General features: G+C 35.3%; 1 protein-coding gene across 22 annotated transcripts in view; it reads right to left on the bottom strand.

Annotated features, from left to right (window-relative positions):
- Positions 1–26,894, bottom strand: part of LMO7 (LIM domain 7) — a 241,756-nt gene that overhangs the window by 151,994 nt on the left and 62,868 nt on the right. For all 22 annotated transcript variants that reach the window (XM_056807332.1, XM_056807336.1, XM_016424986.2 and 19 more), the window contains exon 3: positions 8,825–8,895. In XM_056807332.1, the coding sequence (XP_056663310.1) occupies positions 8,825–8,895 (71 nt within the window). The remainder of the gene's footprint in view (positions 1–8,824; positions 8,896–26,894) is intronic.

The raw sequence follows: 26,894 nt of genomic DNA, 5'->3' as shown, positions 1-26,894 counted from the left end.
ACCACCTGTAACTAAGAGTTCTGGAAGCCTTTGTTACTGATTTAACTGTACCCAAGGCATCTTGCCACATTGGAGCTTCCCTTGGCATAGTGTGCTCAACTTCTACGCTGGTGCACTAGATCTTTTGAGCTGGCATTACAAGTTGTTTTGGGCTAAAAGACTATTTTCACCCCATCCTTTTAAAGGCTCCAAAATGAACATTGAAGCATATTATAATTTTATGAGAGTAATTTGGTAGAGATCAGGTGAGTCTATTTACCTTCTCCACCATCTTGATTTCCAGTTACCTGATATTTTTGAGATATAATGAACAAAGTATCATTCTGAGAGCACCTGAATTATCTACATTATAAAGAATGTTGTTTTATTGGACTGTAGATCCATGATGTTGAAAAGTTGGGTATTGACAATAACTGTGAAAAATTCTAATCACATTATTTACCAGGCTTTTCCAGAGAACTTGGAGCTAGTTTATTGATTAATGGGGGGAAATATTTATATTTTACATAATTTTGAATTAATATGCACTATACCCCCATACTGCCTTTGAACCCAATGGGAAAAATAATAATAAAATAGGAAGTCATTAGCAGACTGAGGAGACTGTAGGTTTTGCTTCTAAGAGGATACTTCAGAGATACAACTTACACACTGTATCATATCTACCCTTATTCCCCAATCAAATGGCTACATGTTGAGTTAGCATTATCCTGCTACACTTTTACCCATTTTCCATAAGTTTGTATTGCCCACATACATGCCTATTGTCTCTTTCATTAGAATTAAGTTTTTTTTAAGGTAAAAAGTTTTGCTTTTTTCTTTGTATGACCATCTCTTGGCACATAGTAGGTGCTTGGTAAATGTTGTAGACTGACTGAACAATTCCATTTTTAAAAAGGGAGCTCTCTTTATAAATATATTCATGGCATCTCTATAATAGCAAAAACTAAAGCTAAAAACAGCAACTATGTTGTAATTTTTGTGTTTTTTGTTGTATACAACTCTTCATGACCCTATTCTGAGGTTTTATTGGCACAGATACTGGAGTGTTTGGTCATTTCTTTCTCTGAATCATTTTATAGATGAAGAACGGAGGTGAACAGTGTGAAGTGACTTGCCCAGGGACACACAGCTAGTAGGTGTCTGAGGCTAGATTTGAATTCATAATGATGAGTCTTCCTGATTCCAAGCCCAGTGCTATCTACTGTGCCACCTCACTGCCTTTCAGTGACTTTAGAAAGACTAATAAAATGTTATTTATTCATATAGAAAGAATAAATATATTTGGAGGTGTGGGCCTACATAGGGAAGACACTGGTGCTGGCAACTTGGTAAAAAAAAAACTCCAACAAATAAAGATCTGCATGTGCTCAGCAATTAACAGTCATAGAGAAAAGCTTCTGTCCTCCAGACTGTGTGACTCTAGGCAAGTCCCTTAACCTCAGCACTCCAAGCAAATCTCTAATAGTAATATTTATGAGGCATAAAAGGAAACATGAAATGACCTATAAAAAGTCAGAGAGAGAACTCTGGAAGCATAAACAATGGCTGTAACTATATGAAAAAAGAAAAAAAAGGGTGGGGGGGGGGGGGGCAAACAGAGCCAAAGAAGACAGAACTCTGGCCAGACCTGAAAGAAAATACAGAACAAAAGCATTTTTCTTTGCTTGTTTGTTGTTTCTTATTTCATTTGATTTTTCCTTGTAAAAGGAAATGGTTGGAGATAAGTTTTGCATGTTGGTCATTTTTTTTACTCTTAAGTCTACAATAAAATAGAATTTTGAATTTTTTTAAGGTTAGCTGCCCATCAGAAAAACAGTGATGCTTTGTTATTCATTTTATGATCTATCCAGCTAAGCCCTCCTAGGCATGAATTAGAGAACATGAATTAAAATGCATTCTTAACATCTACATTTGTTCCCAATTTGGCAGTCTGTGAATTTGTTTTTTGAGTATTTTTATAACTAAAGTCACATAGCTTGTTTCTTTATAATTCTACATATTTTATTTTATGCCTTTAAAAACATTCAGATCAGGTTTCACTGGATTGCCAAAGGTATCCAAGATACTAAAACAGCTATGAATTATCATCAGTTTGACCCAAAGTACTAAAAACTTAAAGTATTGTTCAAAACAGTAAAATAACTATTCTCTAGTGCCTACTTGCCCTAAAATGCAACTATAAATAAAAGTAATCTGGCTTTTCTTAAACTGTAGTAAAAATTTAAATTCTGGGGAGAGTAACTTTGGCTATGGAAAAACTCTGATTCTTCTATCCTCAGCAATCAACTTCCATTTTCTCTGCATAAATCTTCTTTATATGCATTTCTAAATTTTTTGCCCTTTAGACCATCAGCTCGCTGAGGGCAGGGGCTGTATTTGCCTTTCTCTGAATCCATCATTTTGCATGGTGATCTGTACTTACTAAATTCTTAATAAGATTTTGCTGACGGAATGACTGCATAATTTAATAATACCTTTCATTCCACCAACTAGATCCCAATCCAGTTCTCAAGAAGACTTTTTTTTTTAATCAAAAAAGTTTGTAAGGACAGGCTTAAGAGAAAATTCACTTCTCTCCATAGTCTCAAAAGTGAGCACTGCTTCTCTTTCTTCATCAGATTTCTATTTCTTTTGCCATCAGACCTCAGCTCAAGCAATGACTTCTACATAAAGTCTTTTCTAATTCCTACCTCATCCTACTCCCAGCTTCTAGAACATTTTTCTCAAAAAATTATTTTCACTTATTTCTGTATAGATGTATAACTATATTTTTACATGCACTTATAAATATACATTTCCCTATATGGGATATAAGTTTGTTGAGGGCAGGGGCTATTTCATTTTCATTCTTTTGTCCCCTTAGCCTACCACAGCACCTAGGACACAGCTAGCACTTAATATATGTTCATGCTCATTAATTAATTCCTTATCAGAAGACAAAGGAAAGATCAAGATCAACTTTCTCAAATCCACATAAAACTTCTCTCTTGCTTCTAGGATAAAATATCAATTTTCCCAGTATTTGTGAAATGAGAATAAAGTGGATTAAACATAGAAAGGCAGCTAGGAGTCTGACTGTGATGGTCTTTAAAAATCAATAAAAGGAGATTTTATCCTAAAGTCAACTAGAATCCACTGAAGATTTTTGAGTAAGAGAATAATATGATCAACGGTGCTTTAGAAATATCCTTTTTGGCAGCTCTGAAGGATGGATTGCAGAGGAGAAAAGCTGGGGAAAAAGGATTCCAATAATGCTGCAAATGTTTGAAATGTTCAAAGTATCTTTGGGATTTTTTTCAGTTGTCCTCAGAGTATGTGGCATATTTTTAATAACATCTAATGGTGATATATGGGCAGCTAGGTGGCACAATTATAGAATGCTCAATCTGAAGTAGAAAGATCTGTATGACCTTGGACAAGTCACTTAACCCTGTTTGCCTTCATTTCCTCGTCCGTAAAATGAGTTGGAAAAAGAAATGGGAAACCATTCTAGTATCTCTGCCAAGAAAACCCCAAATGGGGTCATGAAGAGTTGGACATGACTGACTGAATAAAAGTGGTGAGATATATATATATATATAAATACATGAATATCTAAATATATTTTATCCTTTTTGATATAAATACTAAAAGTAATTCAAAAAAGTCAGTAATTAAGTTCAGTAATAACATTTTGAATAAAAATTAAACCACCCAAAGTATTATTATAATAGTACTGAGATCATTTTTCCATCTTGTACTATAAGCTAAATCTAAAAAAAAAAATTCTCTAGGAATTCCAAATGCATTTTGAACTCGGAATCCTTACAATAAGTATGTAGAAGGCCAATATAAATATTTTGAAGAATAGTAATTTTTTTGAATTAATTTATTTAGTCAATTTGGAACATTATTCCTTGGTTACAAGAATCATGTTATTTCCCTTCCTCTCCTCCTCCCACCCTTCCTGCAGCCGATGCACAATTTCATTGGGTAATACATGTGTTGGGTAATACATGTGTCCTTGATCAGAACCTATTTCCATGTTGTTGGTGTTTGCACTGGGATATTCATTTAGAGTCTACATCCCCAATCATATCCCTTCGACGCATGTATTCAAGCAGTTGTTTTTCTTCTGTGTTTTTACTCCCACAGTGTTTCCTCTGAATGTCAATAGTGGTTTTTCTCATAGATTCCTCCAAGTTGTTCAGGATCACTGCATTGCCACTAATGGAGAAGTCCATTACATTCGATTGTGCCACAGTGTATTAGTCTCTGTTTATAATGTTCTCCTGGTTCTGCTCCTTTCACTCTGGATCAATTCTTGGAGGTCATTCCAGTTCACTTGGAATTCCTCCACTTTATTAAGAATAGTAATTTTTATGCATGTTTGTTCCTTTGGATTTTAAAAAAATGTGTCTACCTCTCTCATTACTTTATAGGTACATTGTATATCACTCATTCCCAGATAGAATTGGAGTTTATAGTTTGTTTAGGAATTGTTTTGCAATGATCACTGAAAACTGCATATAAACCAGTTTGGACTATTTTCAGCTAACTCTCCCTTATTCTTTAAATGGATTTTCTTTTTTCCCCTATGAACATGCCTAAATAATTGGTTGTTATCCTTCAAACTTGAAGAGGATCAAAGTGACATTGTGATATTAGAGTCAACATACAGTGAATCTAACTTTAGCTAATTAGACCAAGAGGAGATCAGAAGGCTCTACCACAGGTCAGTCACAAATAGTCTATATGAACACATGATTAAATATAATTAAACTTCATAGTTAAACAGAAAAATATCATAAGTGCAGAAAGTGACCAAATGAATGGATACCTACTAGGGTTAAACATTCTAAACTTGTTATCACAAAGGGTGTTTCAAATAATTAAAAGAAAATCAAAGGACAAAAACACCATCCCTCTAGATTAGTGTTGGTGAAGTATTGGCATACATGCCAAGCAGGCACAGGGAGAGAATGAGGTGGGGAGGAGCTGTTCCGTTCCCCTTCTTCCCAGCACCCAAGGACATTTTTTGCATGCCCCACCTCTCTGTTCATTCAGAGAGCACTTCCTCCCTCCAGTCTCTGGGGTAATGCAGGAGGCTCACATACAGCTTGAAGTTGCAGTTTGGCACATGAACTTGAAAATTTTCACCAATGCTGCTCTAGGTGCTTGTTCACATTGGCCTTTTGATGTGCATCAGTTCTTTATTCCTAAAAGAAAGTCTCCAAATGCCTAGATAACCACCTAATCTAGGATCACGATGCTCTGTAAAATGGCACAACAATTTCTGTATCTTCAAAGTGAGGTGACAATAAGAACATAGAGTATTTCCTAGGGTGTCCTTGTATATATCTCTTTTTTCCACATAGTTACCTTTAATGACTTATCACAGTTGTCAGGACTCATGATCTGCTTGGAAAGAGGAATAAAATACAACCTAGCATTGGCAGACACATCTCTGGTGGCTAAGCCTGAACACATTCCACTCATGCCTATGTGGCAACTTCAAGTAATTAAAGGCTCCTGAAGTTTGGGTGTACTAGAGTTCAATTTACTACTCATTTATCATAGGATCATAGGATTTAGAATGGGAATGGACCTCAAAGATCATTTAGTACAATCCCTTCATTATGCAGATGAGGAAATGGACTCAAATCTAGGTGTTTTCATCTTAATCCTTTTAACTAATAGAACCAGGATGGTAAAGGACTTTGAGATCATGTCATTTGGAAATCAGTTCAATGGGTCATTAGTCTCAAGAAGAGAAGATCAAGTGATGAGGGAAAACAGAAATATGACAGCACTTTAGTAGAAGAGGGATTACAATGACTATTTCATTCTAGAGGAAAGAACCAAGAACAATGAATGGCAGAAGCTGAAACAAGACTTAATTGAAGCTTGATGTCAGGGGAAACTTCCAAGAAATTAGCGCTATCCTTAATTGAAATGAACTAATGAGGAAGCAGTTGGTTAATTTCAAGTAAAAAATCTGTTTGATCTAATTTGATGTCTGTTGTAATTGGGATTGTATTTTCAGGTCCAGAGTAGACTGGATGACCCTCCTAATGAATTTTGTGATTCTGTAGCTAATAATAATAACTGCTAACATTTATATAATATCTTAAGGTTTGTAAAGCACTTTGTTATTAATACCTCAGTTAAACCTCATTATGACCCTAAGAAGTAGGTACCATTATTATCTCCATTTTACAGATAAAAGAACTGAGGCAGACAGGAACTAACATGACTTGCCTAGTTCACATAGTAAGTGTCTGAGGCAGGATTTGAACTCAAGCTTCCTGACTCCAAGTCCAAGACTCCATCCACTAGGCTACATACCAGCCTCACCAATGCCACCTTTCTTTTGACCTTCTGCTGGTGCTTTCATCAACTAAAGTCATAGTGCTCAAGCCATATTTACTATCTGTACCACTTCCATCCCCCCCCCCAAAAAAAACTATCTAAAAGTAGCACAAAATAACTATTGCCCTATGCAAACTTGTTCAGGCATCATGATTCTGGGGCTGACATGTTGCTTTACTTTGACTACCAAAAATAGAGGAATAGTTTTGCACATAGAAGGTATTCAATAAACATGTGTTTAAAATAAATGGACAATGCATTGAAAAGATTTTGTTAGATCTATCTCATGGTTACCATATGAAATCTTTCCCCAAAAAATTATGTTGCTGCTGACTATAGTATAGTTTTCTTAATTGTTCTTTTTAGTGATATAGATTTATACCAAGGTATTTTTGCTGATATTAAGAAAAATAAACAGATAATGAAATAGTCACAAGATATACTAGTGAGCAAAATAAAAATTGCAATTCTAACTCTTTCCCTTCTCAAAACTACTTTTAAATCACAAATACTTGTGCCCTTTAGAAGTATATGGAGAACAGAAAATAGTACAGCACTGTAAAGAAATAATTCTCAGATGATATATATAACACCAATAGCACTAAGTAATAGCAGGGCTATTGATTAGATTATTATTAATAATATTGAAATAACTTTGTATTCAAATTAGATTACTATTAATAATGACATTAAATAATTACATATGGAAAATGTATACATCTAAATTGTTTTTCTAGAAATGTTGAAATATACTCATTTAATAACAGAATCACAGCATCTCCAAGTCAAAAGAGCCCTCAGATACCCTCTAATTCAGTGATGGCAAACCTTTGAGAGATCAAGTGCCCAAACTGCAACCCATGTGACCCAACTGCTTACCCCAGACAGGAGAGGAAGGAAGTATGCACACACCTCTACACATGCCATAGGTTTGCCAACATGACTCTAGTTCAATTTGTGCTATTACAACATACCCAACAAGTAATTATTCAATCTCCACTTAAAGACCTCCTAATGTGAAGAAATATACCAAAGAAGCCCATCCTATTACAGAACTACTTAAAGTGATAGGAAAAGTTCCCTTACAGTACACAGAAATATGCCATCTCTGCAACTGTAAGTCATTCTTCCTCAGTCTGTCCAATGGAGTCAAGAAAGACTAATTTATTCCCTCTTCTAAAGGACTGCCTTTCAAATATTTGAAGTTATCATGTCTTCCCAAAGCTTTCTCTTCTCCAAGTTATATATCCATTTCCTTAAACCAGTCCTCTTAGAGGATAGTCATATTGTCTCACCACCCTGCCAACCCATTTTGGGAGGCTCTCCAGCTCACTAATGCCCAACGTAAAATGTGATGCCCAAAGCTACTCCTTAAGATGTGATCTGACCAAGACAGAGTACAATGGGTAACAACCCCCTAGTCCTGGACACCTGTCAATGCAGACAAAGATCATATTAGCTTTTTTGGCTGCAGCTTTGCAATATTAACTTACACTAGGCTTGCAAGCCACTAAAATCCTGGATCTTCTACACAATTATCAAAGCATGACTCCATCATACTTGCATTCAAACCCCCAACCTCACAAGCATGGAGTTTTCTATTTCTTTCTGCTAACATTCATCTGGTTAGGATGATTTAGGTTCATCACATTCAAATCAACCTATCAAGACTTTGTGAGATTCCAATTATCAGTCAATGTTAGTGAATGTTAGTGAAGCCTCCTAATTTATAGTCAAAAAGACCTAAATTTAAATCTGGACTCAGATACTTACTAGATTTGTGGTCTTAGACAAGTCATTTGACCTCTGTTTGCCCCAGACTCCTCATCTGTGAAATGGGGATAAAATAGCACCTACCTCTCAGGAGTGTTTTAAGGAACAAATTAAATAATGATTGTAAATCATTTATCATAGGGCATAATACATGGTAAATGCTATATAAATATTAACTATTATTGTCTAAAAATTATATGTATATTACCAACTTTACAAAAGTAATCTACATTTCATATGACATCTCTGCTCACAACCTTCCTGCATACTGACAGTTTAAGGACCAAATGTTGTGGCCAGTCTAATCAGACTGCTACTAGCTGTGCCTATGGGGCCAAGAAAGATATCTATTTCTTCTTCCAAGGGACAAGTGGATTTGTTAAATCTACTTTAGTGCCCATCTCTATGCTTTGTTCTCCAGGTAGCATAAAATTTTCTGGCAAATGCTTTGCTGAACTCTATCTAAAACATATAAGTATCTACAGCAGATATCTATAGGGCTAGATTATCCAAAAAGAAAACAAAGCAGTTTATACTCCTTTTCCTAATCCTCCTTATGGCTAACAGCACACATTTTATAGGAAAGCTGGCTGGAGATCAGGTTACAATCTGGAGCCACAGAATAAAACAAAGCTAATTTCCTAAGGAAAAAATCAACACTTTTTAATAATTAAAAACCATCAGTTGACATACTTACTCACACAACAGGACACCGTTTTCTAGAGATGCTCGAAAATCTTTGTTTTCAAAGTTTTTCTCAGTAACTGCCTAAAAAAAAAAAGATTTTATTGTCAACTTTATTCAGGGCTACCAACAAATTGAATAAAAATATCTGAATATCAGATTGAATAATTTGCATACTTGGAATGTTTTTCAATACTCTCAATAAATGTTTTCCCAGGGGAAGAAATTAACCTTATGGAGAGATGAACTGTTTCGGTATGAGCAACTACATCATCTTCTCCAGCATAAGCTTTTATTAAATACACAAAGTGAGATGTTAAGTAGCTATTCCTAATGGTGGATAGAGTGCTGGGCCTAGAGTCAGAGACCTGACTTCAAATCCAGACTCGGACACTTGCTAAATTTATGACTCTAGGCAGGTCATTTGACTTCTACCTCAGATTTCTCATCAGTGAAATGGGGATAATAACAGCACTTACCTCTGAGGACTCTTGTGAGGATCAAATTAAATAATAATTGTAAATCACTAATCACAGTGCCTGGTATATATTAGATGCTATATAAATATTAATTTTTATTATGTAGAAATTAAATGTATATTACTAACTTTACAAAAGTAATATATTTTATGTTATGGGTAACATTCTACTTCTAAAATTTTTTTTAAACAGGAAGAGGATGAACTTCACTTACAGTAGCAATAAGGATATATTAAAAGATTCAATGCAATATTTAAAACCTATAAACTTCTAGCTTATAGAGTACCCCAATCAGTGTAGTAATAACCCTTATTATGCTTTTCTATGAATCTTACTTGTATATTTCCTCAAAATATATGGTCCATAAATACTGAATAACTAAAAATACAGCCATTTAATTTAATTATGAGAAGAGTTGAAGAGTGATTTTCCTCTAAACCAGGGCAAAAAAGTGAAGCAAGGGATGCTATTCTTACAACAAATATGGATGAGCAATGCTTCCTTAAAGTCCAGGAAGTGACCTACCTAGCATCCCTCCACATCTCTAGGGCTGCTATCATGATACTCAGGATGACTAAATGCAAGTAGGTTACTTGAGCAACTTGTACTTGCTTCAGTCTTTTCCCAGAGAACCCCAAACTTGTGATGTGGGATTTGATTCCTTCCCTTAGTACTTATCTAAACAATACCTTTTAGATTTAGATTTTTATTTCCACTACCAAACTAGTGTAGAAGGGTATTATCTGTCTGCCTTTTGATCCAGCCATAGCACTGCTGGGTTTGTACCCCAAAGAGATAATAAGGAAAAAAATTTGTACAAAAATATTCATAGCTGTGCTCTTTGTGGTAGCCAAAAATTGGAAAATGGGGGGATGCCCTTCAATTGGGGAATGGCTGAACAAATTGTGGTATATGTTGGTGATGGAATATTATTGTGCTAAAAGGAATAATAAAGTGGAGGAATTCCATGGAGACTGGAACAACCTCCAGGAAGTGATGCAGAGCGAGAGGAGCAGAACCAGGAGAACATTGTACACAGAGACTGATACACTGCGGTACAATCGAAGGTAATGGACTTCTCCATTAGTGTCAATGCTATGTCCCTGAACAATCTGCAGGGATCTAAAAAACACTATCCATAAGCAGAGGATAAACTGAGGGAGTAAAAACACCGATGAAAAGCAACTGCTTGAATACAGGGGTGGAGGGGATATGACTGAGGAGAGACTCTGAATGAACACCTTAATGCAAATACCAACAACATGGAAATGGGTTTGAATCAAGAGCACATGTGATACCCAGTGGAATCGCGCGTGGGCTATGGGAGAGGTGGTGAGAGGGGGGGAGGGAAGAAAAGAAAATGATCTTTGTTTCCAATGAATAATGTTTGGAAATGACCAAATAAAAATTAAGAAAAAAGAAAAAAGAAAAAAAAGAAAGGAGCAGAACCAGGAGAAAATTGTACACAGAGACTGATACACTGTGGTACAACTGAATGCAATGGACTTCTCAATTAGTGGCAATGCAATGATCCAGGACAATTTCTAAGGGGCTTATGAGAAAGAACGCTATCTACATCCAGAGGAAGAACTGCGGGAGTAGAAATGTAGAAGAAAAACAATCGCTTGATCACATGGGTCTAAGGGGATATGATTGGGGATGTAAACTCCAAGCGATCACCCTAATACAAATATTAATAATATGGTAATAGGTCTTGATCAATGACATATGTAAAATTCAGTGGATTACTTGTTGGCTATGGGAGGGGGTTGGAGGGAGGGAGGGAAAGAACATGAATCATGTAACTATGGAAAATATTCTAAATTAATTAAATTAAAATTTTCAAATTAAAAAAAAGCATTATCATCAACCTGGATTATTGCAATGGGCCCCTAAAGCTGTTTATGCCTCTCCTATCACCCACTGCTTCCAATCTCTCAAATCCATCCTCTATAGCACTGTCAAACTAATCTTCATTATACATTGATCTGTCTCTCCACTCAAAAAAAAATTTACTTACTTTCTCTGCCTATTAAAAGTCACAACTTTCTCTATAATGTGGTACAAGTCTATCTTTCCTCACCCTATCAACTCATATTCAAAAAGGATTATTTGCTATTCCATCAATTACAACCTAGAATTTATCACCTCTGTCTACTCCTCTGACTGTGCTGTTCCCTATTTCTTAAATGTTCTCCAGATCAACTTTCACTCATTCAAATCCTACCAATCCTTCAAAGTCTAAAGGAACTGGCATCAAACCCATGAAAGAATAGGCAAGTAGGACAGAGGAGATAAAGGAGAAATGACTGAACATACCGCTTGGGCTAATGTCAAAATGTCATTTAGACTGAATAAGAATAAAATTATTCATATACACCAAGGATAGCTAATGAATAAAGACTTTTAGCTTAAATATAGAGGCCATATTGAATGAGCAGATAAAGGGAATACTTTCAAATATCTAGGTGTTCTCCAAGATACATGAGCATAAAGAAATCAAGGAGGAGACTGGGGCTAAATATATTTACTAGATATTGAAATCAAAGCTGAAAGAGGAAAATATATTTAATACAATGAAAATCTTAATATGCATTTTTGGAGTTTTAATGTGATCATAAATAACCCAGAAATTGCATTAATAAAAATCTGTACAATATTAACAAAACAGAGCCCATCACACTAAGGTAGTTATAGAAATATTAATGCTTCCAAGTCAAAAAAGGAAAAAGACAGTTAATAAAAAATTTTGGAGTACGTGATCAAGAGGTCAAAAAGCCTATTATAGAAATACTTTTGGGAAACCTTGGCATCACCTCACTAAGCTATAATAAAAGGTGGGAATAGGTTCATGTCAATGGATTTGACAAATATAAATAAAAGTGCCTTACTTCCAGAGGAAGCCCATGAAATAACTAAGTCCAAGAGTGAAATAAGAGGTATTTTATGGAGGATAGCCACATGAACTCAGTTAATAGAGACGAATTGAAAAGCTGAATCATGGAAATTTATTTGTGAAAACAGAGAGATTTACAAAAGCAATTCAGAACCAAGGCACTTCCACCAGAAACCACTGAAGGGTTATCTTTTAGGAGCCAAGGCTTAGTGATCAACATAGATTATGCAAGGAAATGATAGCGAATTTGCAAGTACATCACCTCAAGCTGTAAAAATTTGGCACCTGCCAAATACTAGCAAGACATGACCTGGTGACTAGAATTATACCTTATAAATTTACTGTCTTTCATGGCCTGACAGACAATTCCCCATTCTATCAATACAAACATGAAAATAACTGGGAAACAGCCAGCAAAACTACTGGAACTAGATCATTATCACAGATCAAGCTTTTGCTTCTAATCCCCCAGACATAACATTGATTCAGAAAAAGTTAAGTACACTATTTTAGTAGACATCACCACCTACTAATCTGTATACTCCTATCTCTAAACTACACAGAACAAAAAAGTTTTTAAATTATAGAGACCTGGCAAAGAGATCAAATCATGTAGGAACAGGATGAGAAACATAGCATCCCTATTCTCTCCTACCTATAACAGAAGCTATAATGAGATGTTCTCAGTTATATCCACAGTGGATGAGTTTACATTCTAATCCTTTCTTCAATCACAAAAGGCAGTTTTCTTTATCCACTTTGACAGTAGTAAAATATTGATTATAAAGGGAACAGAAGGATACAGCAGCAAGGTGGCACAGTGAGCTGACTGCCAGGTCAGGAAGACTCTAGATATGGTCATATAACTAGCAAGTACTAGATTTGAGATTGATCTCAGATCTTTCTGCCTCCAAGTCTAGAACTCTGACTATCCAGATTATTTTTCCATCTCTTTCCCAATGGCTTTCCCATGCTGCAATCATGCAATCTCCATCTCTGTGCCTTTCTTTTCCTACCATTTGAGGAAGTACCCATGCCAGCCATGTTCACATCTAGACTGGCTCAACTCCTGTCTCTATGGACTACTGCTCTACCTTTCACCTGACTTTCATCCCTTTCAGATTCCTTTTAAATATGGTCTTCCCAGGATTCACATGTAAGCACTCTGAGGGCAGGGTCTGGAGACTACCTTTCTTTTTACTTTATCTGTATTCCCAGCATTTAGTACACTCTTCACACATAGTAAACACTTAACAAATATATTATCTAGTCTAATCTAGTTTATCGATTATCCCCACACTGCCTCTCATGCAAGTTATCCCTGATCCTCTTAGGGATAATCTTTTCTCTTTTAAAAAAATTCAGATAACCCTTCATTTATACTTTTTAAATATATTTACCATGCAAGACTTTTAGGTATGGTCACCTCTTTATATGTCTTATCTCCTAATTAAGTTAAAAGATAAAAGCTAAAAGGAGTCCATCTTATTGGTCTTTATATTTTGCCCAACAGTTAGAGCAATGGTCTGCACATTGTAGGCACCTAGTACCATTCCTACTCACAAATTTTTCATGAATTGCAATGAAAGCTGATGACAGTTAGTAAATACATAATAAGTGCTCATGTATCTAGAACTCAAGTTATCCAGCAAGTACATAAATTTATAACATAGCTAAGAATTATAAAATTAAAAATAAATTTCATCAGGAAGGGGCCAGCCTGCATGACCCCTGAGATCAATTTCCAACTCCATGATTCTGGAAATACTGCTAGCACACATACACACATGTATGCACACACAAGCATGCATTTGTGCACACAAATGGCATCTGACAAGAACAAAAATAATTGAAATTTTGGGGACACAAATTCAAAAATCACATAAAGCTGGAGTTATTCAATACAGGAAGGCCATAGAAATACCTCAATAACTCATTAAGTTGTCACTATATTATAGCACAGTAAATAATGGCTAATCCTAACAAAAAGGCTTTGGTCAGCAAAGAAAGTTTGTATCATTCGAGGGACACAGTTTAAAAAAATGGTTGCTGTAAAGAAGAAAGGAAGAAGAGAAAAAGAAAGTTGTTGTGTCCCATAAAGAGTGGACACTACACAAACCACATCCACAAAGGATATCCTATAGGATTACCCAGAAGTTTAACATATTAAAGTTTAAGCCTACACTAAGACTTTTGGGACACTGTAAAATATATTTTATAAATCTTTCCATTGCAAATGTTAGCTAAAAGACAGTATTGATGGTCTTAAGTTGGTAAACCTTCAGGTATAAAAATAAAGACTCCACAATGAATCATTCCCTGAAGATTCTTGATAGCTTTGGTCTGCTTACATTATGGTGATCCAGCTCCCAAACGCCCTTAAGTACCCACAGGGAGAAATTTAACCAGGCAAGTTTTAAAGACTACCTAGACACTATGAATGGTTTGTATATTATCCCAAATCAAAACAACTAGAAAGGTCAAATAAGAATATGCTTTTCTCTCTCCCTCCCCCTCCCCTCTGTCCTTCCTGCCTTGCTCAGGCTAGAAGCACAGTGCTCATCTTTTCAGTGACCAGATCCCAAAACCACTCAGCCTGGAAGCTCTGACACTCACTGTCTTCTATCCTAGGTCAAATCCTCTCTCTTCAGGCATTCTGGTGGTTCCTCACTCTCAGGTGATCACTGGGATATTAGTGTGTGATTTAAAGTGGTTATAACCTCTCAGCACTTCTGAGCTTAACCCATTCACAGTCTGTGTTCCCAAGTAGCAGAGATCACAAGTATGCAAGTATGCATCACCATGTGCCTGGCACTTTGCTGTTCATAAAAAAGGAGCAAAAGTGTATTAAGGAATTATTTTTTAAAGCTATAAATTTCCATGTAAGACCAAAAAGTCTCAATACATATTCATATATACTATAATAACATATGTAAAGCATTTTCAAAGTATTGTAGCCCTACTTATAAATGAGAAATTATTAATATTCCTATTATTTTCCACAACTATGCAATTTTATTTCAGGATCTTGAAATACTTCTGCATCAAAAAAATTTAATTTTCTAAGCATATATTTAGTGTTAAGAATACTTTATTATACCCTAATATAGAAATTAACATTTTATTGATCAGAATTGTTGCCTAAGAACCTATTGAACATGCATAAAATAAAATATATGGAATTACAAAGGAAACCAATTCTACAAATACAATTTTCAAAATATATTTAGTTTTAAAAATAAATATTGGGACCCAAGTTAAAAGTCCCTTCTAATGAGTAATCTTCTCTATAAATGTAGGTCTGCCCCTTTATTGCAACTTAGAGAAAGTTGATCAGAATACAGAAAAAATTAAGTAATATACCCAGATTCACACTATTTGTGTCAGAGGCCACCCTGGCTCTGGAGCCAGCTTTCTATCCAAGACTCCATGCTATCTCTCACCAAAAAGAGTTGAAAAATATTGTTGAAATTTTTTAAATATGTCATAGAGTTCCTAAAACCTCTTACCTTTTAACCAAAATGAACTGAGGCTGGATATCTGGCTTCCCCACACCTAATCTAGCAAAAACCTGAAATTCATACCAGATGAAACAATAATCAAGAAACTAAATGAGAATCTATATTGAGTAGTTCTTCCATCCTTAAACTGCATGAAGCAAGAATACTATGGGCACTAGGAAAATTGACTGCCAGCAAAGCTTATACCAGCCCTGCCAAAGAAGCCCAGACTCCTAGGCCAACCAGAGCAACTTATAGTCCTCAGAGCTTTCTGTCTAGAGGCAGTAAGAATGGAGGGCTCCCCAGGGAAAGATCCAGAATGCTTGTAAATCCACAGCAGGTCCCTAGGAAGACCTGAGGAGTAACAATAATTCAGGTGGATCAGACTGGGTCACCCTAGGCTCCAAGGTCTCTAACAACCAGGCCTGAGATGCCTGAGAGAGCCCTGAAGATTGATCACTCTGAGCCTCAAATATAGGAAAAGGAGAAGGACAAACTGGGAGAAGATGAAGACTGGACAGAGATGACCTAAGAAACTAATGACTCAAGGAGAAACTAAACTAGACCAACTATTCCACTCAAAAGTGGAGAGATGGGCAGAACCTGGCTCTGATATAAAATCCCAATTCAGAAACTAAAGTTGGAAAGCTAAGTACATTTTTTTAAATTGAATATGATCAAAATTATTGCAAATCAAAGGATCTTCAAAAAGAAGTCATTCCATTACAACTCTAATTGTCCCATCCCAAAGAAAGCAATTCCATAACTACAACCTACCTTTTTAGTTTTAAATAAATTTCCCAAAAAGATAAGAGGAAAAGAATAGGGGAGGGAAAGACATCTAATGGAATAGAAGATTTTAAAGTCTTTTCTATTCAAAGACCAGAACTGAGAAAGAACTTCAAATACAAAACTCAAGGGAAATCTAGATACTTCAAAGGGCATTGAGTGAGTTAAATAAGGAAAACATAGGAGCTAAAGTCTCAGTTTGAAGAGAAAATATAAAAAGGGGATATATTAATATAAAAAGAAAGAATGTTTATAACTTGATTTTTCTCATAATTAGGGTCTATGAAAATTATATACACACATGGAAGAAAGGACATTGGAGGTTTGGGGGAGAGGAAAGGAAGAAAATATTCGGGAAGAAAAGAATAGTTGTTAGCAAAACAAAGGAAAGAAAAGAAAATAGAATCTAAGAAGGTATCAATCAATAGAGAAAGGAATGAGCAAACTTGATTATGAATGTAATATTACTTTGCTACAAAAAAAATTAACAAAAAAGACAAATTCAGACATTGGATTGTATGAGCTGATACAGAGTGAAGAAAATAGAACCAACAGAGCAAAGCAAAGCCCACAACATTATAACGAAAAACTCCTTTGAAAAACTGAAGAACCCTAATCAATGCAATGACCAACCACATCTCCATAGGATATATGAAGCATATTACATACATACCTTCTGACAAGAGAGGTGATGGACTCACGGTGTAAAATGAGACATGCATTTTGGGGCATGAGCACTTAGTGAACTTGTTTTGCTGGACTCAGTTTATTGAAACATTTTAAAAGCACAGAAAAGAAGAGATTAAATTCAAAAGAAAACACAGAAAAGCAGGCCAATTTTGAAAGTCATGTGTATGGAACTTATTATATATTTTTAAGTGGCATGAAACAGATTCATCATTTCCTGAAATCCTTTTTGTACTGTATTACTTATAGGGAAATGCTTTTATTGTTGCTGCTGTTTAAAATAAAAAATTTAAGGAGGAAAAACCTTACTTATCACTATCAAATGGTGGTGACTTGTGATATTCTATTTTAAGATTGTAGTGTTCTACTATTATTATGTAGAATAACCAGAGGGGAAGTTGTATCCAAACAGACATATGTCTTTGCCAAAAAGGACAACCTTTAATCAAGGAAAGAAATTAGGCTATGACATCATGGAAGGAGTATCTCCTATATCCAAGCAATTAAACTGGATATACCCTTGTCAGTTCCAAATTACAGCTGGAGATGTAGCTTATGGGTAATTCTTTAAAATACCAATGCTATGTCATATATAAAATGAATCAACTATCTTTTCAATGGTTTCAAACATTGTGAAAGAGTTGTTAAAAGAATTAGAAGCATAAACATACATAAAGTCATTTCAACTTAAATATGACTCAACTAGTCTTTCAATTCCTGAGAACCTTACTCATTAGCAAGTTATTCAAGGTGTGATGCATCTATGTAATAAGGCTAAGTGATTCATAACAATTAAACATTAAAAACTTCCCCCTTAAAGGTAAAAGCTTAAAAAAAACTGTTAGTGACAGAACAGTGGCACCCTGCCTTCTCAAATACCAAGATTTTCTTCTCATTCATCTTTTCATATTTTTGTGCCAGTTCAATAAAATTATATTTGACCCTTGTCCTGCTAGTTCTTCCATGAGCCCATTAACCAGTCTAGTGAAAAGTGCTAGATTATAACTTAGGTTCCATCTCTAACTGAACAATTCTCACAGATCACTTTACTGTTCAGTTGCCCCCATATGAAAACAGGGAAAAATCAACACCTTCCCCTACCTACCTCCCAGAAGAAAATACCATGTTAGAATAAATCCAAGTTACAATGAATACATTGTATTTCATTAAATTTCTTAGAAGGCAGCCTGTTCAAAAGGATCTCTTGCTATAATAGTGAATAGTAGTAGAAGCTAGGGAATTCAGGTTTCATAAACTAAGCCACAACTAGTCTACCAAAGCAAATGAAGGGTGGAGCTGTGGGTTTAGCTACCCTATTCTAAGCAAACATTACCACCAAACCTGTCTTTCCACCTCCAGTTTCCAGAGAATCACAGGCTGGCTAAAAAAGCAAGCAAACAGCAGATCTTTCTTTGCAGGCAAAGTCTGCTTTCAGCTACAAGTACTGCTCTGACTTATTGTGAAAGAAATGACCATTGGAGTCAGGAGAAATATAAGGGTCTCGAATTTTTTGCACATTTTCTAATTGATGCCCCTTTCAGTTTAGTCCAGTCTCCATTTTAAAACCTGTTAGGATATATATTGCTCAATGCCACAAGAAGCAAGCCTGCTCCACAAGTTTTCCTTAAACTCCCTTGGCCCCAACCCTGACTTAAAAGTTTACTGTATAATCTCCCAGACTTAAACCCCAAGTATGCTAAGAGCTCCTCAGAGACCACTTCATACCAAATGGGTGGGGAAATCAACAAGGCTATTCAGAAGACTAAGATAACATGCAATTCTTTTCATTTTCAGAGCTCGTTTTCAACTCCTTTCCTAATACTTGTGACGACAACAGGTTTAAACTCCAAAAGCATTCTTTGCCATATGTTGCTGCACTTCAAAAAATAAGTCATCAGACCTAGCTCATCAAAGGGGAGCACACTTACCTTCTGACTTGCTTTAACTGGGAATCATACATGATTCCAAATTGGGTGGCCTGTGATGCTTGCCTTTTGGTCAGCTGAATGAGCAATTGTTTTTCTGATCCACACCAAATCATTTCAATATGTCAAAATACACGCATGTTTATAGTAGCTCCTTATTAAGGGCCTCATTAGGAAGAGGTGTTTATATGAAAAAACAACAAGGAATATATTTTGGGCAGCCTTGATTTGTGCCACAAAAAAAAAGAAAGAAAGAAAAGAAAAGAAAACAGTATTTATGCTACAAGGATAAAAGAATTTGAGTGTTGGAATGGACCTCAAGGTGGTCATCTAATCCAGAAGTGTTTCAAGGGCACATACATGTTGACCACAGTACTCCTAAGTAGAACCTGATTAAAATGTAATTAAGAAATATTTAACCAAATAAATAAAAATAAAATAAAAACATAAATAGCATTTATTTTTAAAACTAATTTAATATCCCCTGCCCCACACTCCTATTCTGATCCTTAGGTATCAATTGCTGGCCCTTAACTCAATTTGAGTTTGACACTACTGATCTAGTCTAACCCATACATAAAAGGAATCCTCCCACCAAAGCATACCCAGCCTCTGCTTGAAGACCTGGAAGGAAGAAGAATTTCATCATATCCCAAAACATTTCATTCTACTTTTTAATTGCTAAGAAGTTTTCCCTGGCAGGAAGCCAAAATTGACTTCTTTGTAACTTCTACCCAGTGTTCCTGATTTGCTCTCTAGAACCAAGTGTAACAACTCCAGTCTTTACTTCATATGACAGCCCATGAAATACTTTATGGACAAAATATGGAGCCTCAAGCACCCTTCTCTCAATATCTCTATTCTTCTACCTTCATATGCTTTTTAAGGGATATCCTTTGCCATTTTAGCACCTAATCCTCCTTAATGCTGAAGGGAAATTACTGATAAACCTTTTTTTTCATTAAAGGGTTATGGACTTTAAGATTATTCCCTAATCAAATACTTACATTTTTAATAAGTACCATAAAAGAAAGACTAAAAATTAACAGAAAGGAAATAATCCCATATACACAATTTCAGCTATTAGACATAATACATTTTTGAAAAGGAGGACCAGCACCCCTCAAATAATATAACTTGGGCCCCAGACACATCATTTACATAAACAATCAAATGCTGGAATCATTAACATTTTTGTTGTTCTTATTTTCTAATGACTTTATAGTAAGTTTGGATTACTTTGGCTTTGCTTTTTAAAGAAAGAAAGAGGGGGTAGCAGTTTTGGAAGAAAGCCTACCAAGTTGTGAGTTGAAGATAATTAACTAAAACTTTCATTTGCCTATAAAATATTTACAGACTAAACTACTGCTTATATAAATCATTTTATAAATTTCAGATATGACCCTTTGAAAGCATGGAAATTTCCACTAAAAAATCCTAGTCCTGTTTTGAAATGAGTGGTCAGAAAGGCATGTTAAGCTAAGCATCTTTTCAAAATGTGGTTCAACCGCTGAATTATAGCGGACTGCTTGGTTAACTAACATTGTACATTCGACAAGTCATGTTAACAAAACATTGCTCTAACAATATAACCACAATTCTGCATAAGCATCAAATCACATTATGTTTCATAATATTTAAGACCATAACTGAATTACTTTTGCCCAGTATTAGCATTACTGGCTCTAATTTCAATCAACAAGAGTTTATTAAAATGCTATTATGTGCCAGGCAATGGACTAGTAGTTGGGACACAAAGTCAAAAACAGAACCATCACTGCTTTCTAGAAGTTTATATCATATGGGGGAAACAATATGTACACATATAAGCATACTCATAATATACACTTGTTTTTACAGGAGGAGATAATGGGAAAAGCCTCACATCAAGTGGTGTTTTAATTCCACTTAAAAGGAGACTAGGGATTATAATAACTGGAGACACAGAAGGAGTGCATTCCATGAGGAAAGAAAAAAAGGGAGGGAGGGAGGGAGGGAGGGAGGGAGGGAGGGAGGGAGGGAGGGAGGGAGGGAGGGAGGGAGGGAGGGAGGGAGGAAGGAAGGAAGGAAGGAAGGAAGGAAGGAAGGAAGGAAGGAAGGAAGGAAGGAAGGAAGGAAGGAAGGAAGGAAGGAAGGAAGGAAGGAAGGAAGGAAGGAAGGAAGGAAGGAAGCAAGGAAGCAAGGAAGGAAGCAAGGAAGGAAGGAAGGAAGCAAGGAAGGAAGCAAGGAAGCAAGGAAGGAAGCAAGGAAGGAAGCAAGGAAGCAAGGAAGCAAGGAAGCAAGCAAGGAAGCAAGCAAGGAAGCAAGGAAGGAAGCAAGGAAGCAAGCAAGGAAGCAAGCAAGGAAGCAAGCAAGGAAGCAAGCAAGGAAGCAAGCAAGGAGGCAAGGAGGCAAGGAAGCAAGGAAATAATAAGGTAACTGTTTTAACTCAAAACCACACAGTAGTCATTAGTTGCTATTTTCCTCCCCTCAAAGTTTGCTTTTTTTATTAGTTGCTTCTAAGTATATAAAAAGCATTGATTTAAATTAGCCTTCCCTTCCTTTTCTTAGGAGATCCACTTTCTCTTAGAAGAAACTAAAAAACTGTGAAATGGGTAGACATCAAGTTAAGAGTAGCAGAGGACCTAAAAATAACCACAAAATAATTCATTCAATTATTTATTCAAGGACTGAATATCTACCTTAAAATGTATTAGATGGGAACTCCAACAGCATCCAGTTGTTTTTTTATATAGCAAGGATCAGCTGGTCAAAAAAATGAAACCATAAAAATCTATAATTTGAAAATAAAGGAGAAAAAAGTAGATCCCTTCACTATAACCCTACCAATATTTGGCTCCATTTTCAATTCCTATTTTTGTCAAACCACAATCATTGACAAGTGAAACACAGAATGTAACAAAAGGAAAAGTTGCTCCAGGGCTAACAACAGGTTGCTTGCCAAGTTTCAGCAAGAAGCAAAACCAAACTAATTCCTGAAACCTATTAGAAACCCAGCTAGGCTCACCTATGATGACACTACTCAAAACATTTACATATTTAAAGTTTTCAATCTATCCAGTCCCAACTTATGAATGAGTTACATATGAAAGGTTTATTTTTGTCTTGGTTAACTGGAATGTGTTTTCCTCCACAGAAACAGCATTTAAACACAGTAGTTGGGTTGCTTGAGCCAACCCACAAAACCTATTTAACTCAAATTATACCTGATATTTTAATACTAAACTAAAAATGTAGTCACTGCGTGACAAGTTCTCAATAGGAATTATCATTGAAAATATCAACGTCAAGGATACAATAATCAGCACTTCCCAAACAATAGCTGAAAGTCCTCCTCCCTTCACCTTCACCAACCTCCTGAACAACTAGGAATCCCTTAGCTACAAAACATAAGCAGCTATGTCCTCAGCTTACAGAAGATCGGGAGCTTGGGAAGGAAGCAATATGGCTCCAGCAGGTCTAAAGTAAGGAATTTCTTCCACCTGTCAATGCAAATTTGTACTTTATAATTTATAACTATCTTTGGCTAATAGAAAGCATATTAGCTTTAACTTTAATAATCTGGAATTTTAATAATTGTCCATTCTATTTGTCCTAAGTTTTGTTTCCATGTTGGTTGTAGCCATTATGTATATTCTTGTTTTACTTCTGCTTTTTTTCCATATTACAGCATTGCATTTAAGTCTCCCCTTGTTTCTCTAAATTATTCATTTTCATCATTATTTATGGCAAAATTATATTCCATTGTCTTAATATATCACAGTTTCATCAACCATACCACAGGCATTAGGTAAATCATTTTCCTAACTTTTTTGCTATATAAATAGTGCTATGAATATTGTGACATATATTGGTTCTTTCATTCTGTCATTGATCTTCCTAAAATATGCATTCCCAGTAGTAGGATCTCTGGGCCAATGGACATAAACATTTAAGTAACCTGTCTCATATGCATTCTAAATTATTTCCAACATGGCTGAAAAACTCCACAAGTAGAGAATCAGTTTGCCTCTTCTCCCATGTTACCTCTAACATTGGCTTTTCCTGTCATTTAGCACCTTCAGAAATTTGATGGAGAAAAATTATACAAGTTTAAATTTGCATTTTTCTGATGATTAGTGATTTTGAACATTTCAAATGGTCTTTCAGGTTTTCATTTCTTTTTTTGAAAAGATTTTTTGATCATTTATCTACTGATGAAATGGCTTTTCCATTCTCTTTAAGAACCAAGATTTATATTCTATTGGCCAGAAATAAAAAGAAACTAAAGCCTCAACTTAAATTGTAAAAGAAAAAAGGTATTATACCAACATAAAATAAAGTCATGAGTATTATAAGTAATTATTTTAAAAAGAATTAAAGAAACAAACAACTAAAATGCTTTCTTGATTATCATGAGTTCAGAAAAATAACCAAGTGATAAATTTTTCAGACACAATCTTTCAAGTCTCAGTAATTCTTTGCTTATCTCTCCCAGAAAGATGCTATGATAGTCATCACTGTGGGAAATGTCATTCACATAGAGAGATACTATATGTCTATTATAGAGAAGAGTTACTGAACTATATTTAAGATCTTCAAATTGATGGTTATACCCCTGGTAGAAATGATACACTACAGTATCCAGTATGAATTCTATAATAAATTGTATTTAAGTTCTCAGGATGCAATGTTATTAAGTAGTTCTGAAATTTATCTTAATATTCCTATTTCAGGATAACATAGTGGCTGCCCTAATGCCCATTACTCAACTTTTGTCTAATTCAAAAGAATATTTATCCACAGTCGGTATTCAATAAATGTTTGTAGAATGATTCCTTCAAAAATTAAAGATAATTAGAATATAGTTTAAAGCAGTTTGGCCTAGTAATGTATACAGTGATAGACCTAGAGTCAAGAAGGATTGCATTCAAATCTGATCTTGGATATGTACTAGCTATATGAGCCCGGCAAAATCATTTAAACCTGTTTTTCTCCATTTCCTCATTTCTAAAAATGATCTGAAGAGGGAAATGGCAAACTACTACAAAATCTCTTCCAAGAAAAAACCAAAAATTGGTCAGAAAGTCAGGCACAACTAAAAAATAACTAAACAAGAATGACAATATAGTTTTTTGGCGTCAGTCAATAGCCATTTATTAAGGGCACTGTGGTAAGTATATCACTTCTAAGTAGAAAGCAAACTAAATATCTCTGGTTTCTTGTTCTATCCAAAATTAACATCACATTTAATATTATTCCTGTCCTCAACTGTCATAGTCAAAAATATTTTAAATAGCTTTAAGGAACAAACAATTTCTATCTTCCAAAATTCTGACACTAGTTGGAATTTCAAACCCCTACCTAAGCTATAAAATAAAAAACTTTTGAATATTCAGAAATATTTCAATACTTACAATATAAAAAATCTCTTCCTTCCTTGTTATTTTTGTTTTCATACTTATCTTTCTAATGTCAATCAGATGGATGTATTATTTCTGGACAATTTCCCAAATCCAGACTTTCCTAGGTTGAATCATTCATTCTTCCTGCGTTCCTGACAAGTGACAAAACATTTAGGCGCATGGTCGCATTGGTTACCTTTATTTCTCCCTATTATGATCATTCTCAAAGAATGTTCTTCATTTATAGCTTTTGTGAAACTGTTCTATAAGAAGATCTCTGAAGATAGAGAAAAGGTGCCATCTGGAACCATGACTAAAGGAACTTGGATACTTCTTAATTCTATTCATAAGAAAGTTAAATTTGAAGGATTCCATCAACAACAGAGTTCTAAATATCTCTGTCCTGGTACTAGAGAGTTAATAGATATGACATCTGCTATAATATTTTTGACACCCCTAACATATATTCCAGTTCACTGATCTAGAAATCATCATGCATTACCTTCCACAAACTTAATCCATTCCTTTGCAGAGTTTGTTCTCCAAGAATTAAAATATTCAGAGAAGGCAATTAGGTGGCACTGGGGAAATAGCTCAGTGCCTAGAGTCAGGAAGACTTCAGTTCAAATCTGATTCCTAACATTCACTAGCTTTGTGACCCTGCATAAGACAATTAACCTCTGTCTGCCTCAGTTCCTTCAACTACTAAGATATAAATAAATATAATGAAGATACTTGTAATACCTGTCTCCCAGACTTACCATAAGAATTAAATCATATATTTGTAAAATGCTTGTCATAGTGCCTGGCATATAATATGCACTTAATAAATGTTTGGTTCCTTCCTTCCACATATAGTGGAACAAACACTTCAAAAAGTAGATCATAGTAAAAGACAAAAAAGATAATATTCATGTCTATAAACTTTTATAATCCACTAGTCATAGGCTTACAGAAACTTGAGCTATAAAGTACCACAGAGATCATCTAATCCAAATCCCATTTTTACAGATGAATTGACAGAGGACCAAATGACTTGTCTCAAGTCCCAAAGGTAGAATAAACAGAACCAGGATTTGAATTCAAGATTCCCTGTATCTAATGAATATTCATTTCTCAGGATAAAAACAAAGGGAAAGAAGGGGAAACCTTGATTATATCACTATCAGTTACCTAATAGAGCTTATCAGAAGGCTAGCGGCCCTGAAAATATTGTTTCTATCAATATGGAACTGCCATCCATGAACAACAAGATTGGAATTCCCACAGAAAGAAGCACTGGAAGGCAATTCAAAGGCAAAGACCCAGATAGTGAATAGTGAGCTCAGCAGAGACATGAAGCCTTAGCAACAGTTTGCTAAGAAGGGGATCGAGTTAATGAGGGAACCCCTCTTCCCCAGGGCTTCTACTGCCAACTGATTTGGCACCCTGGAACTAGTACAATGAAACAAGCACTCTGACTTTTGATAGTGGGAAAGTCCAGCAAATCGCTCTCTGGACTTAACAAAGAAGCTGGACCCAATGAGCTCACAAGTATCCTTCAAGTTTAGAATTCTATAATTATGCATTCCATCAGGGCAGAACAAAGTGCACATCCCAGCCCTTGTTCTCTGATACCACCTACTGAAAAATTTCTGCTATAACAACAGAGCTTGTTATGGTATAATGACAATGTTTCTGAGGATTTAGTTCCATCAAGATTTATTGAGGGCAAAAATCCTAGTTTGTCTAAAACCCAGTAGAATCATGTTTGGCATTCTTACACATAGTAACATAGCTTCAGAATGACACATCAAATTATATCCATTTTTTAAAAATTTTGCTATAAGATAGGTTATAACCTGGTTGTTGATATCATTCCTGAGCACTCTTATGGGACATTTTGCAGCTAAGTGGCAGAGTATATAGAGTGCCAGACCTGGAATCAGAAAGACTCATCTTCCTAAGTTAAAATCTGGCCTCAGATATTTACTAATTTTGTGACCCTGAGCAAATCACTTAATCATATTTGCCTCAGCAGTTTCCTCTCAGAGGAAATAGACCAAAGAAGGAAATGGCAAACTGCTCCAGCATCTTTGTCAAGAAAACCTCAGATTGGATCATGAGGAGTTGCCTGCAACTGAAAAATGACTAAACAACAAATGGTTAGGACACAGTATGAGGAACTAGGAAATGTGTTTTGCATGATTGCACATATATATATATATATATGTGTGTGTGTATATATATATATATGTATATATAATTTATATCAAATTGCTTATCATCTCAGGGACGGAAAGCAGGAAGAGAATTTAGAATTCAAAATATTTAAAAACAAATGTTAAAAATTAATTTATATGCAATTGGAACTATATATATATTATTTTTTAAAAGAAGGGATTAGATAGTAATGATCTCTAAAGTCCCTATTTACTATGATT

Source organism: Monodelphis domestica, chromosome 8, assembly GCF_027887165.1.
Source record: "Monodelphis domestica isolate mMonDom1 chromosome 8, mMonDom1.pri, whole genome shotgun sequence".
Lineage (NCBI taxonomy): Eukaryota > Metazoa > Chordata > Mammalia > Didelphimorphia > Didelphidae > Monodelphis > Monodelphis domestica.
This window is presented reverse-complemented; position numbering and strand designations above follow the sequence as displayed.